General features: G+C 40.0%; 1 protein-coding gene across 2 annotated transcripts in view; it reads right to left on the bottom strand.

Annotated features, from left to right (window-relative positions):
* DENND5A (DENN domain containing 5A) overlaps positions 1–13,977 on the bottom strand; it is a 61,659-nt gene that overhangs the window by 42,231 nt on the left and 5,451 nt on the right. For both annotated transcript variants that reach the window (XM_066187553.1, XM_066187554.1), the window contains exons 2-3: positions 909–980; positions 197–306 (exon numbers count right to left, since the gene is read on the bottom strand). In XM_066187553.1, coding sequence (XP_066043650.1) covers positions 197–306; positions 909–980 — 182 coding nt within the window. The remainder of the gene's footprint in view (positions 1–196; positions 307–908; positions 981–13,977) is intronic.

Below are 13,977 nucleotides of genomic sequence, written 5' to 3'. Positions count from 1 at the left end.
TATTTTTCTGGTCACCAAGACCAGAAACCTGACTGAGAAAACGACTATATTTTATCTAAATTAAGATACACCACATTCTATTAAATGGAAAAATCATGCACAAAAAAAGATTCATTAATTGCAGACTAATTTATTACTCTGCTAATTCTCTAGAATGCAACAAAAAAAACCCCAAAAGCTATTAAGTGATACTGACCATTCCCACTGCATCCTGATCAAAAGGGTTCCATTCAACATTCTCAGGATAGCGAGCAAGAACTTTGGATTTAAATGTGCGTCTTAACGGAGTCTGTTCAAAGTTTTCCCCTGCACATGGAAGAAAAATACAGAAGTAAATACTTCATTCCCCTTTTAAGCACAAACAAGGCCAAAAAAGCAGGACATCAGCAGGTAGATGCGAGGATAAGTGAATTAAGAGCACGCTCCTTTTAAGAGAAACAGAAAATGCAAGACAGTTTGTTAGCATATAGTCAGACTGCAGGTATTAGCAAGGATTAGCTTTGTAACACTTCTGTGTCGTTAAGTATCTGTGCTTTTCCTTAAGTGTGGCAATCTTGAAATTGTGGTCATGACAGCAATTCTCTAAGCCACTCTTCAGATATTTCAGATTCTCATTAAAACATAGCTAAAGCTTCAGTTTCGGTGCAGTGTTGTTACTGAAGAAAAGCACAAATAGACAAAACGCAAAGATGATGCAACTTTTAGATAGATATACAAGTGACATCATGAGACCTCCTAATTTTGTTTTGGAGACTCAGGAAAAAATATAACCACCATCTATTGCAAGAAGTTAGCTGTGAAGGAAGAGTCTAGAAGGTTAGAAGATCAAGACCCACATAAATGTCCATGAAGATAAGAGTATCAGATGAACAAAGTGCTTTTTTTTTTCCCCACACTTTTTCCTTTACCTTCTGTTGCACTTGAAATGAAACGGCTGCCACCATCTCGGGTTTTAGAGGCCTGTATATACTGGCATAAAGCTATATAACAAATAAAAACAACACTGCATTATACATTTCATACTGTTGACTGCAATCACGTCGCTAACACATACCAGCAAAAACCATACAAATATCCAGAATTAGCATGCATGACTGTCTTCTCTCCTAATGTGCTTTTTACACATATACAACTCATACAAATTTCTCATTTTACATCCATTTTTCTGGAAGGAAACCACCAGTATGTAAGAGAAGCTCACTGTTCCTGTTCACACAACCAGAATACTGATGCAATAGAAGTATGTTGCTTGTGAAATTAAAGTTTCACGTTAACTACAAAACACTCCCAAAGAGCAGATGATGAAACTGACCCCAAGGACAAGACCGTTCCAAGGCCTTTAGAACTGTATGAATTAAAGTGGGATGTTCCAGCTTTCCACAGGTGCTATCCATACACCAGACTGGCTGGAAATCTCGTATAGAAGCTCTTAAATTTCCTCTAGAGCAAATGACAGTTCATTGTGATAGCACAGAACTTCCTGCAGTAAATATTCTGAATGTGAGCAGTTGCCTTAAAAAAACAAAAACGTACAACTGCATATCTTAAAATAAGCTTAGCTATATTACTAGAATGCAATTAGCTAAATGAGCATGCAGCTGTTGACAGCTGCACTAACAATCAGGCACAATTGCATGAAATCATATGCTTTAAATAAACTGAACTATTTCAGCAACACCTGCAAAAGAAAAACACACTCCAACTCCTCTCTTGTTTTCTTACATGCAGCAATTATATGGCAATAGAAATTGATTTCAGAATTGGTTGGGTTTGTTTCGTACTTTTAGAGTAATATTTAAAGTTCAATTTCAAAGCCAAGTCAGAATCTTTATTTGGCACAACACTTCCACTACAGACGGAGATGGTTACAGCGCTGTCTCTGCACAATACAGAACCCAACAAACACATTACACCAAACCAAACAGAACTTCCAGAGAATGCTTAACATTTGTCCTTTGACTGCTGAGAAGCCTGGTAATTGTGGATTTTCTTTAACTAAGTCATAAATATTATCTCAGGGAACTTACCCTGAATCAGGACCTAGGACAGGTCTCACAATACCAAAAAACATTCACATCTATTTTGCTGATTCTCTGGAGTTTAGCACTGAAATTGAAGGAGCCATTGCTTTTATTATTTGTCTGAAAAAGCAACGGCTCAGCTAATTTGCATACAAAACCACACAGATACCTTATTTATTAATCTGATCAACACTATTATTCAACAATATAATTGTTCAGAAAGAAAAAAATGTGTATTTGGGAAAATCTGAAATATATATATATAGAGGAATAGTTAGGAAAAACCAGGACACAACTTCACTGAAATATTACCATCTTGTGAAAGAGTAGAGCCAAAGACAGAGAAGATAACAGTATTTCTGCAGCTAAAACAACCATAAAAGATGAAAACCAGCATTTAATGAAACTTTCAATCTCCCGGAAAGAAAAATGGACATAATGCCACATCTCTACTGACACAAACATGTACTCAAGTGAAGTCAGTCCTCTGTAAAAAGCTTTTAGAAGTATGTCAGGAGATTTAACACACCTACTATTTTCTATATTTACATCTGTGCAGATGATGTAATGTCAACTTTTAGATAATTGAGGAAAAACCTCAGACATGTACTAAGCTGTTTTGCTCCTTGGCTGTTTTTTTTTATCTTCCACATACATAGAGGAGAGAAAATACATGAAGGCCAAATTTTCTCCTGAACTTGGAAACCACACAGCACAATCATCGAGTTCACCTAGGTGCAAGGCTGTACGTTTTGAAATTAAAAAGAAAAATCTGTGACTTGAAGACTTTTTCATTAAGATTATTAACATTGTAAAATACACGATGCTGCTGTTCCCTTATGATTAAAAAAAACCCCAAACCCTAACACTGAATGGATGTTTACCTATTTAAAGAAGCCTTGCACCATCTCCTCCCAAGAGCCATTCTCTCCAAGACACTCTTAAATTTTTTAGAGCTGGAGTCTGTCTGCAATTTAATGAAAGGACTAAAATTGATTTCTGGAAACCACTGAGTCCTGATTCTGACAAATATAAGGCAACTCTCCCAGGCCTTGCTGCCATCCATGGGGGCACTCAGCTGTTGCACAGACACGGCTGCTGCCAGAGCACCCTGGTAGCACCCCTCTCTCCACTGCTCTCCACACTGCCCTGCTGGAATGCTGGCTGCCAGCTCAGCAGGATGCTCCTTTTCCTTTCCACAGCAGCAGTCTCCCATCTCCAGACAGCTCTTTTGGGAGAGCCTTCATGCTTGGAATACCACAAACTGCTGGACCTTCAGACTGGGGCACGCTGGCTTCCAAAGATACTGATTGGAACAAGGCAGGGAAGGTCAAGGGACAGCTCACCAACGTTGGAAAAGTTCAGCCCAGGTGATCTGTGCAACTCCAGGACACGGGACACCCTGGTTTCTTGCCACTATACAAGTAATGGGAACCTGAGCACCAGTACTTCCATTGCCTGGGCTCCCACTTCTCTCCTCTCTAGTGATTGCCACTAGACAGCCATCATCAGTGGGGAGGGGGAAAATCCACAAACAATATTTACTCACATCCAGAAGCAAAAAGTAATTAACCCTAAATTTCTAAATTTACAATCAGCCTCAAACACAGACACCCTGCTACAGCAAAACACCAACTGCAGCACATCTTCAGCAGCAAAAATAACTCAAGGTTTTGAGATCTGTCTTTGTGTGAACTACAGTCATAGAATTAAAAGGATATTCTGAGTTGGAAAGGACCCACAAGGATCATTGAGTCCAACTGTTAAGTAAATGGCCACACAGGGATGAAGCCACAACCACGCTCTAACCAACTGAGCTAATCTCTGCTTCCCTCAGTGAGTTGATTACTTCAGGAATAACTGAAATGGTTTTGATAAAAAAGTGAAGAGCAATTTTAGCAAATGCAAGAGACCAACCCACCAGCAGAAATGGGCAGATGTATTCTACAACTGAGAAAATGAAGGCTTAAGAGGAGATAAACTGATAAAAATAAGATGTATCCCATAAGTTTAGATAGAGGGCAAGACCCCACACTTAACTATCGAAGGACTGCTATCCTCATATCAGGCTTTCCTAGCAGAAGCAATGGCTAGAAAGTATTTCCTCATCCAAGTTACAGTAGGGACGTCTTTTGAAATTATTTATCTATAAATAATTTCTTCCTTTATACAAATTCCATGCAAAAGGGAAACTGTGGGGTTTTTTAATGGAACACGGTATTGCCTGCTGAAGACTAAAGAGGTCTTTCAAACACCATTGGTGTTTCTCACATACACATTTACCACTCTGGTGTTGCACCAGGGGAAAAGCTCTACAAAAATCAAGATGCAAACTGTCCCACAGACTGCAAAGCTGCAACTACCTTGGATTTAAATCAGAATCAATGATCAAACAGCGACAACTATAAGATTATTTGTCAGGAAACGACATATGAAATCCGTAAACACCAGCAATACTTCAGGAAGTTTCAGGTCAACATCAAACCTTCAAAACAGTAAGAATCCCACTGCATTTTGCAATGTAAATAATATCATGAAAGCACAGAGAAATGTAATTTCACCAGGCACAGTACAAATCCACAAGCACCAGTTTAGTGCAGCCCTGGCACTGGACCCAGCAGGGGAATGACAGTGAAACAGAGCATCTCAGAATTTCTTTGTCATTGGAAACAAAACACTCCCTGTGGCATCCCACTCAAAATAGGATCAGTGAAACAATTTGGATTGAAAATAAACAAAAAGAGAATACAGAAAGGGTTAACAAAGATTAACATTTCACTAATCCAGTTCAGCCACACAAACAGCTTAATTAGCCCATGGTGATTCCCCAAAACAGGAGAGAAGCAAAAAGTAAACCGCAGACAGAGGTTGTGAAACTGGTGAGCTGAAGAAAACAGGAACTAGAGTTTTAATACCTGCCAACTCCTGAAGCCAGCCCTCCTCCTGAGGCCCAGCTTGCTACCTGCTGGCTCCTGCCATGCCAGGTAATAGATTTTTCAACACCAGCGACCATCACCTGGCTCTGGTAATGCCTTTTGCTTCCTCTCCCATTTTTCACGCTTTATCAACCCTCCCCATTAAACACGATAGATCCCTGCTGGCCTGGAGCTGGCTGAGCACCTGCCTGCCCATGGGCGGCGGTGAATTAATTCCTGCTCTGCTTTGCTTTACCTATTAAGCTGTTTTTATCCCAACCTGTGAGTTATCCCACTTTAACACTTCTGGTTCTCTCACCCATTCCACAGGAGGGGAGCGAGAGGCTCTGTGGGGTGGGGCTAAGCCACACCACCGTGTAATTTAAGAAGACATGCATAAAAGACTTAAATTATTAGAGTCAGCTTGCTTATCAGAAAGGAAGTCACCAGCTAGACATAACCTCTGAGGAAGTCTCCTTGGCTGAGGGATGTCCATGACTGCAGACTTGGCCTGGCTCCTCCTGGGCAGGCAGAGCTCAGCTGGGAGCAGTCTCAGACCACAGCGGGGGACACTTGGCACCAATCACATTAAATCTCACATTAGAGGCAGGGAATTCTCCAATGCCTCCCTCTCACATTTTTTCAGCAAACCGAGCCTGATGGACTGAATTGTGTGCATAAAGCAGACTACAAACCTGCTCAGGATGACCAGAGAGTTGAAACATATTACATTTATCTGGAAGATCCAGCTCAAACCAGCCCCTTCTCACAGCTGTGTGGGAGCTCACACCGCTGCTCTAACAGCCACCTAACACTATCTGCAATCTATGGAACCACGATGGGCTTTTAGTTCTAACTTCATTTACACCATCTGAAATCATGCTGGCCTACACATCTGTAATTTGGATTTCGTAATTACCAGCACATTAGAACAGCTAATGCATGCACTGCAAGTATCCTACGCTGAGCTAACAAGTACACCTAATTTTATCAGCCCCTTCCTGAGTCACCCAACACTGAACGTAAGCCACATCACCACGGAGACTTGGACTGGATGAGAATTAGGACTTACAAACTCACAGAGTTTCCAACCCATGCAGGACAGCACTGCTTTGCAACTATCAGCATGAAGCAATCCATATCAATGGGTATTACTTTTCTTTAAGATTATAACGAGAGGGAAAAAAAGGTCCAGAAACTAAAATTAAAACGTTGACTTCGAAATCTGCAAATGCCGTCTACCAAGCTTTCCTCAGCTTTGAGGGGAAATAAAGAGAATGAACTCTGAAGGTCTAATTTTAGCTCTTTCCTGATTTACCCAGAGAAAAATATGATTCACTGCCTTCTGTATTCCTCTTCAGGAGAGGAAAGGGGAAAAAAAGGGGGTCTTTCCAATACAGTAATAAGAAAAATGGTTAGGTTATACAACTTGCAGATTCACCTACTTATGACCTTGCAGAGACGTAACATGTTTCCACATGCACTGTTTGCAAATTTCTAATGCAAATTTCCAAGAACACTTGTACATGATTCTAACAATACAAATTTCCCTGCTGACTAGTTTGCTTCTTTGGAAGAATGTTTTTAACCCTGGATTTTTTTTTGTCTTCAATATCTCAATCATTATTCTCTGTAAATCCCACACTGCCATGAAGTTTCCATTTACATAACAGAACAGTGGCTTACGTTGTCCTTAATTAGAAAGGGAAAACTTGTTTTAAAAAAAAAAGTCAAGGATACTTTACAAACAAAACCTTTTTTAAACTGAATCATGGTCTTTTGAACATGCTGTCAATTTACTATTTGTCTTTAATATTTAGAAACTGACTGCAGTGCTGCAACTCTAAAAATTATGCAAGACTAAGAACCGTACAAAATCCTCTCCCTGCATCCCAGCTAGAAAAATGTCTCTGAGCAGCTATCTCAGATGTAGACCAGCTCAATTTTCCCTCTATGACAATAGTAAGTCAGAAGAGGTTACCCTAGTTACCAGAAGAAGTGTCCCATAAACAAACTAAACAGTGGTGCCAGACTGATTTTAAGCCACCATTAACACTGCCACCTTCATTTGTTCATCGAGTCCGCTCATGTGCTCAAAATAATTACAGAACAAAGATCCAGAAAGCTTGACTGGTTCTGATTAAGTGGTTTGCTGCTTCCACCCTGCCAGGCAGCTTCTTTCTTTAAATTCCTGTGCTACAGCCTGCTATTAATTCAATTCATTCTGTCTTGGTGTACGTTTATTGTATACATGACATCTTCAAATAAAAAATTCTTAGATAGCATACAATTAAAACATTAACTTTATATTTTCCACATAAAGACACTTACTGGAATCTTTTAGCATACAGAGGCTCTGTATCAATTTCTGCTGTCACTAAAATGAATGTCTTGAACTAAATATAAAACAGCTTCAACATGAAACAGTCATATTGCTGTAATTAACAAATGAATAAGAACAATGAGGATTTTTACCAGCAACAGAAACGATGAGCCATACACTCAGGGCAGCTTTCCTGGACTGCTCAGCACAGAGAATCCAGGGAAAATGGATTTAGCATTGAGAAGACCCTACAGAACCCCACAACCATACCCTCGACCTCTGCACTTTCTGCACCACAGTTCAAGGAACCTGACAATGGTGGGAACCCTCCCAACTCGTGCAGGGTGGGGGACCGGAGATTGAGCTGACCACGACAGCCAAAGAGCAGAGGTTTTCACTACTGAGGGCTGCAAGGCTAAAGTCAGACAACGAGGGGATTTGAACAGCACCTGAACTACAAACACCATTCACAGAACAGCCTAATTCTACTCTGCCTCAAATTGAAAATTGCTATATAGCACAAAGCCATACTTTAGTGAAAATGGCCATCATAGATTATTTTCAAACTGTCCTTTCTCATTCTTGGGTTTTGGGTGAGAACTTTTTAAGTGCAAAACCATGCCTGTCAAATTGTCTAACACAAAGAAAGAAAAAAAGTTTCCCAAGGTACAATTTGCCTTAGTTCCAAAGATACAAGTAACACCTAGAATAAGGTTAATCCAAAACTAGCCATGTCATAAACAGCAGTAGGATTCCCAGTTCAGCCAGCAAACATGCTCAGTACACAAAATAAGGCTACAGATACTACAGTAAATAATTACGTTTATCAAACATAAAACTACTTCAGCTCCAAAATTCATGGTCCAAGTCTAAATAAAAACAGTTGACTGGCACAAGAGATAGTGTGCACACACCTCTGGAATCCACACTCTAGAAAAGATGAAAGTATGGAGTAAATAAAGGCAATTTGGGGAGAGGGAAGTACTGGGGGAAAGACATGCTATGTGCACTGAGAGATTTGAGGATTTCTTGATTAGTCAGACTGAGAGACGGCCAGCAGCTGGCCTGATTAAATTGTGAAAGCAAATACAGGTGCTTAAGGTGCAGGAAGAGGTGGAAAGACAGCCAAGCCAACAATCAGCTTCTTAAAAATAAAGGTAAAAGAGTTTGGTTAAAAATAAGACTTGCCCTATTTTAACTGGCCAACAAAAATGGCATTCTATTTTCAAGACTTAAGAGAAAACTGGGATAATCAAACAAGCAATTAAATTATATAGCCTGAACCATAATAGATATGAAATGAGATGGCAATATGTTGATTCAATCTAGCCTTAAAAAACATACAAGAAACAAAAACAAAAAAGAAGTCCTAGACCAAGCCTTCTGGTTTTTCAGGACACCCTATTATTATATTAAAGAAAAATCCTTTCAATACAGAGAGCTATTAATACAGTAAAAATTAGCCACGGTTTACTTTTAAAACAGAAAAAATCTCTGATTCCTTCTTTAACAAATATTAAACCATATATAACTGGAGAAAAAAAAAGCACCTCTCTACAATGCAGGAAATAAACATTCAAAGTCTGGCAAAGTAAGGTAAGAAATTCATTATAAAAGAATTCTTGGAATAAAAACCATGATTCAAGAAAAGCTGCAGCTGCCAAATCTGTAAGCAAAGAGCCACTCCATCAATAGACAAATGCTTTCAGATTATGACTTGCTTCCTTCCTTCCAGTTCCTCCTCCTTAAACAGAGCTGCACGTATTTCTCATTAGAGAGAACTCCCTTCTCCAGCAAACCTCTTGCTTGGATATACACAAAGAAGAATTCTTCCCTTTTATCCTGAAACACAAACTCTCTGTCCCACACTCCCTATCCCCCTTCCCCCACTGGCAAGACCACCTGGCAAAGCACAAGCTGAAGTGGTGGTTAGACCACTTAATTTGGTAGTGGAATTGGGACTTGAACACTTTTTAAAGCAGGTTAAATTAAATTATTCACAAGAAAAACCTTCAGAGTCACTTTCACTTTACTGCAGCACCGCTGTTGAAGCAACTGGAAATCAGGTGTTTCAGGCTCTGTCTGTAGCAGCCATCATCCCACTGGATTTGTAACAGATCAACCACATCTGATTTTCACAGCTGGGACTTCCTCTAAAACCTTCATTATAAAATTACTGTATCACATTCCCTGACAGAAAACCTTGAAGGCAAAGCAACTTCACTGCCTGCCTTTCTAAAACAAAGGTGTGAATATGAGATACAAACACACGAGGTAAGGATCTCAAGGGCAAGTGCAATGTGTGTGGATGGAGTGCCATCCTTCCTCTGGGAAAGCTGAAGGACTTGCTTTAGAGGAAGCAGGGAAAAGACAAAGAAAATAATCAGTCATAAAAGCCTCTGGTTTGGGTTTTTCCCTCTTTGTCATCTAGGGAACCCATAGTTGCTTGTAACAATCCCTTATCCCGATCCAAGGAGAACATGCTCCTTTGAACATTCAACTGATAATAAACTTCCTCCTACTGCAGACTTTAAAAAGGTGAGAGAGACAAAAGAGAGTTAACCCTAATCTGTTGACTGTAAAATCCCAGGGTTTTTTTTCCCATTTTCTTTTGCTTTCCAAAATTCAAGAATAGTAATGTTTCAAATTTTGTAACACAAAGAAACTCACTGTGAAATTAAATAAATTTTTTAAAAAGGTCGTTTTGCTAACTGGATATTCAGTGTAAACTCTGCCCAATACAATTAATCGCTTATTTCTCTGATAGGTAAATTTTTCCAAGCCCTTCATGGCAAACGAAAATCTAGGAGTTAATAAATCCCCATTCATCCTTTAAGTTTCAGCATTCATCTAGTTGATAACAAAACATACTGCCACACACACTTGGAAATCGTTTCAAAGACTGCAACAATGAATTTAAAGCACCACAGAAAAAACAGCTGAGGCCATCTGCATTCTGTGATTGTAAGGTCAGGAAACCAAAAGCTTTTGTTTTTATTGTTCTGGTACTGTTTCAAGGAAGGCGGGAAGAGGTGGGACGAGGAAGTGACAGGTCACGGTAGTGGCAGAAGAAACCATCAAGAATCTAAAGCAGCTTTTAAAAAATAAACAAGAAAAAATCCTCAGCTTGCATCTTTAAAGCATCCTAAACATTTTTCTTTCCTATAGTTTTCCTTTTTGTACTCCTTTACATGTAATACAGGAAGACAGATGGACAATATAAAATACAGTGTATTTTAATCAAGACTGTCTAGCAGAAATTTTCAATGAAATGGTCTTAAAACCAGAATTGTTTTACTAAACCACTTTTCTGTTCCAGCCCAAGCAAAAAGACTTACAGAAAGATATTTAGGTCTGTTTCCAACGAAACAACAGAAGCAGGCCTCAGAATTACAATGAAAGGCGTGGTCTCAGCCATGGGGGTCAGGAGGGACACACTATTTCCATTACACAATACATCTGGAATATGTGCAACTGAAGACACTGAGAAAGGAAAGGGGTGGCTTACCATCAGAATAGAACACAACTCTTTCACATGTACTAGAAATATATAACAGAAGTGGAGACAAGCATATTTTAAGCATATTTAATACAGAAACCAGCTGTTCTCCTCATGCCCCCCTAAGAGTGGCAGATCCAGCGGGACTCATCAGGAAAGCCTGAGCACAGACCATTCCAAACAACTCTTCCCAACAACCATGGTCTCCTTTCACAGTTACACATCTCATCCAGGTACATGTCCCCACTTTTTGTGCACCCATAGCCCTCTGGCTCTGAGGACTGATGGAAACACATCTGTGTAAAAGCATAAGGCTCAAATCTTACTGAAGCACTTGTCCAGTCCTTCAACCAAGTATTTCCCGGATATCACCGAGGTTTTGCATTGAAAAGGAAAAACATTGTTTAAAGAATACATGAAGTCTTTCAGCAGGTTTCAATAACATACAGAGGTCAGAAAAATACAGAAAGATCAGCTATACAGTCATTTCAGATTACCAGTCCTGGTCAGCATGCTTCACTTTACTATCTAACCTTTGAAAACAGTGTTTTGCAGTAACCTGCCCGAATAAGGACTGCTCCCCTTCCCAATAAAACAAAATATATCCTGTAAGAAAGTCAAGTTGCTTGTTAGGAGAGATTTCTAACGACAGAAAATAAATCAGATGTGCTGACAGCTAATAGATATGACAAACTCCAAGGCTTATCTCTGCTCTGGCTGTATCCTTCCTTATCATCTCACCACCCATGCCTCCTAAGCTCTCTCCCTTTTACACATAAGCCTATCAAGCTTACCTTTCTGGTCCACAAGGCAAGATTCATCTTTGGCTAATGAAACCCTCCTGTTTTCAACTGGAAAATCTGAGTAGAACAACTGTGCATCACCACTGTGGTCAAGGTCATGAACAAAGACCTCAGTAAGGACAGGAAAGAGAGACCACAACACCTTACAGTTGGATTGGTCTGCACTGCCATAAAATCCCTGCCAAAAGAATTCTGAGAAACGACCAAGATAGTGGTTAACAGAAATTTTACCAGTCTTCAGCAAAACTTTTGAAGCAGTTACTTCACATTTCAATTTCAAAAGAGAGTTTACTTGACATTTCCCAGAAACCACACATAAAAGAGACAGAAAGGGACATGACAACCTTATGGTGGCACCAACCTTGTTGACTTAAGGGACTTATCTTTTCCCCAATGCAACTTTAACGGCAGCTCAGTAGTACATTGCTGGGCTTGGGGGCCAAAATTAGGAAACAACAACTGGCAAGGGAGCTTGCTGAAAGTAGTGAGTTAAGGAGGAATAACAAGTAATATATACAAATTGTAGAAGAGCTCTTAAAAGTTTATGCCTGTACTGCAAAAAAACCCTTTTCCAAACTCACCTGAAGCTATGTGAAAGAGTATCTGTTTCTGTAAAACCAACCTTTTTTGCTCACTCAGATACTGACATGTTGCTTTCTCTGAAAAGGTTCCTTCTGCCTGCCTTGTTATTTGTCTCAAGATCACTTACCCATGAAATGAGATAAAGTTTCTTTCTCAAAATGCTTCAGTATCCACATGCAAATGACTCAGTACAGATGTACACGTTGTACCTGATTGTGGTTGACAATACAGCCAGTAAAAAAAAACCAAAAAAAACCCTAATCAAAACCCACATACGTTAAACATTTCTACAGGACAGTTGGAAACCAATGGGCTCCTGCCCATCAAGTCATAAGTGGAGTAGCATTTTCCTGGAAAGACTAAGAAACATGCCTTGAGCAGAAACACTCCAAGTAAATTCTACATCATTCACCAGTTTGTGCTGGAATGCTTGATAATTTCTCTGTGCAATAATTTTTAAGCCTCACAGGGACAGCATTCCAGTTCGCTGCAAACTTGACTGCAAACCACAAATTTGAAATGGTTGTCAAGAAATTGAGAGAGTAATTACTGCACAGCGTGCATCAGTAAGTAATTGCTTCTGACACTGTCACTTTATGTGCATCATTTCTGCTACATGAGCCCCTCAGGTTAGTGGGAATTCAAAAGATACGGATGAGAAGTCATTACCAAGAACACTCAAGGAGGACTTCCCTAAGTCAAAAGGTAGATAAAAAACAGTTGTGGTGTTTTGTAGCCTCAGAATCTAAAATTTGAAGAACTGGGGGAAAAAGTTATTATTTGCAAATGGCAGTGCTTTCCATACAATCCACTCAGGAGCTCATTGCGTAGCCTCTCTCTTGCAAAAATTCCCAAAAACAACAGGAAAAAAACCAAACTAACACCAACAAAAAAACCCTAATGACAAAAAAAAATCATCCCAAATCAGCCCATCTTTGTATGCCCTGCCTTAGTAACTTGAAATTCCTATGGCTTTTTTAAAAGGTCTAAAAAAGAGATTTGCAAACTTCAGTTCTTCAGACACAGTTTTAGCACCTTAAATTTATTCTCAAATCAAGAACTTGTAACCTTTCTCCTTCCCCACACGTTGCGAAAGAGCCTTCCAAGAAAACCAAATTTATAACTGAATACAGAAGGGCGGAAGACTGAAGAGTTTTGTGGGTTTTGAGGGGATTAGTCCATAGAGCACACATAAAGCTCAATTGACCTAAAATACGAATACGATGATGACAAGATTGGCATTACAGAAACATCACCAATAAACTGTGGCTTCAAATGTAGTTCAGCAAAGTACAGCTGCTTCCCCCTTACATCAGCTCTGCCATTCTTTATTCTACATATCAGCTACCCCAGCACGTCTGCCTCAGTTCCCAAAGAGACAAAAGACCTTTCTGGCACTCAAACATGGCAAACAGCTCCAGCTTCTTGGGAAAAGATAGAGGGGGTAGGGAAGAGTGGAATGAGCTATTATCTGGATTAAAACGTTTCACATGTGCCCGTGTAAGCCCAGCCAAAAGTCGTTGCTATCCGCTGCCTGTCCACAGTGACCTGGGTGTAACAAGGTGTGCTGTGAGCCCCGGTACCACTGCAGGGGCCTCCCGCGGACTGAACACCTTGTCAGCAATCGCAGAGAAACAAAGGAACTGCAAAAGCTCCTTTTCAGCCTCGGAACGAATCCCCAAGGGAAGAGGCACACCGTTGGGAACTGTGGGAAGCTTGCATGGATAACATCCACATGGACAAAGAGAGGAAGAAGGGGGGAAAAAGACCACCAAAAACAAAACCCCACAATCACAGAACAATTCAGCCTTTGGTAAAATCAAGCAGTAGTTCC

The sequence above is a fragment of the Chamaea fasciata genome, unplaced genomic scaffold (genome assembly GCF_029207755.1).
Source record: "Chamaea fasciata isolate MVZ Bird 193981 ecotype frontalis unplaced genomic scaffold, bChaFas1.0.hap1 SCAF_7, whole genome shotgun sequence".
NCBI classification, from domain to species: Eukaryota; Metazoa; Chordata; class Aves; order Passeriformes; family Sylviidae; genus Chamaea; species Chamaea fasciata.
This window is presented reverse-complemented; position numbering and strand designations above follow the sequence as displayed.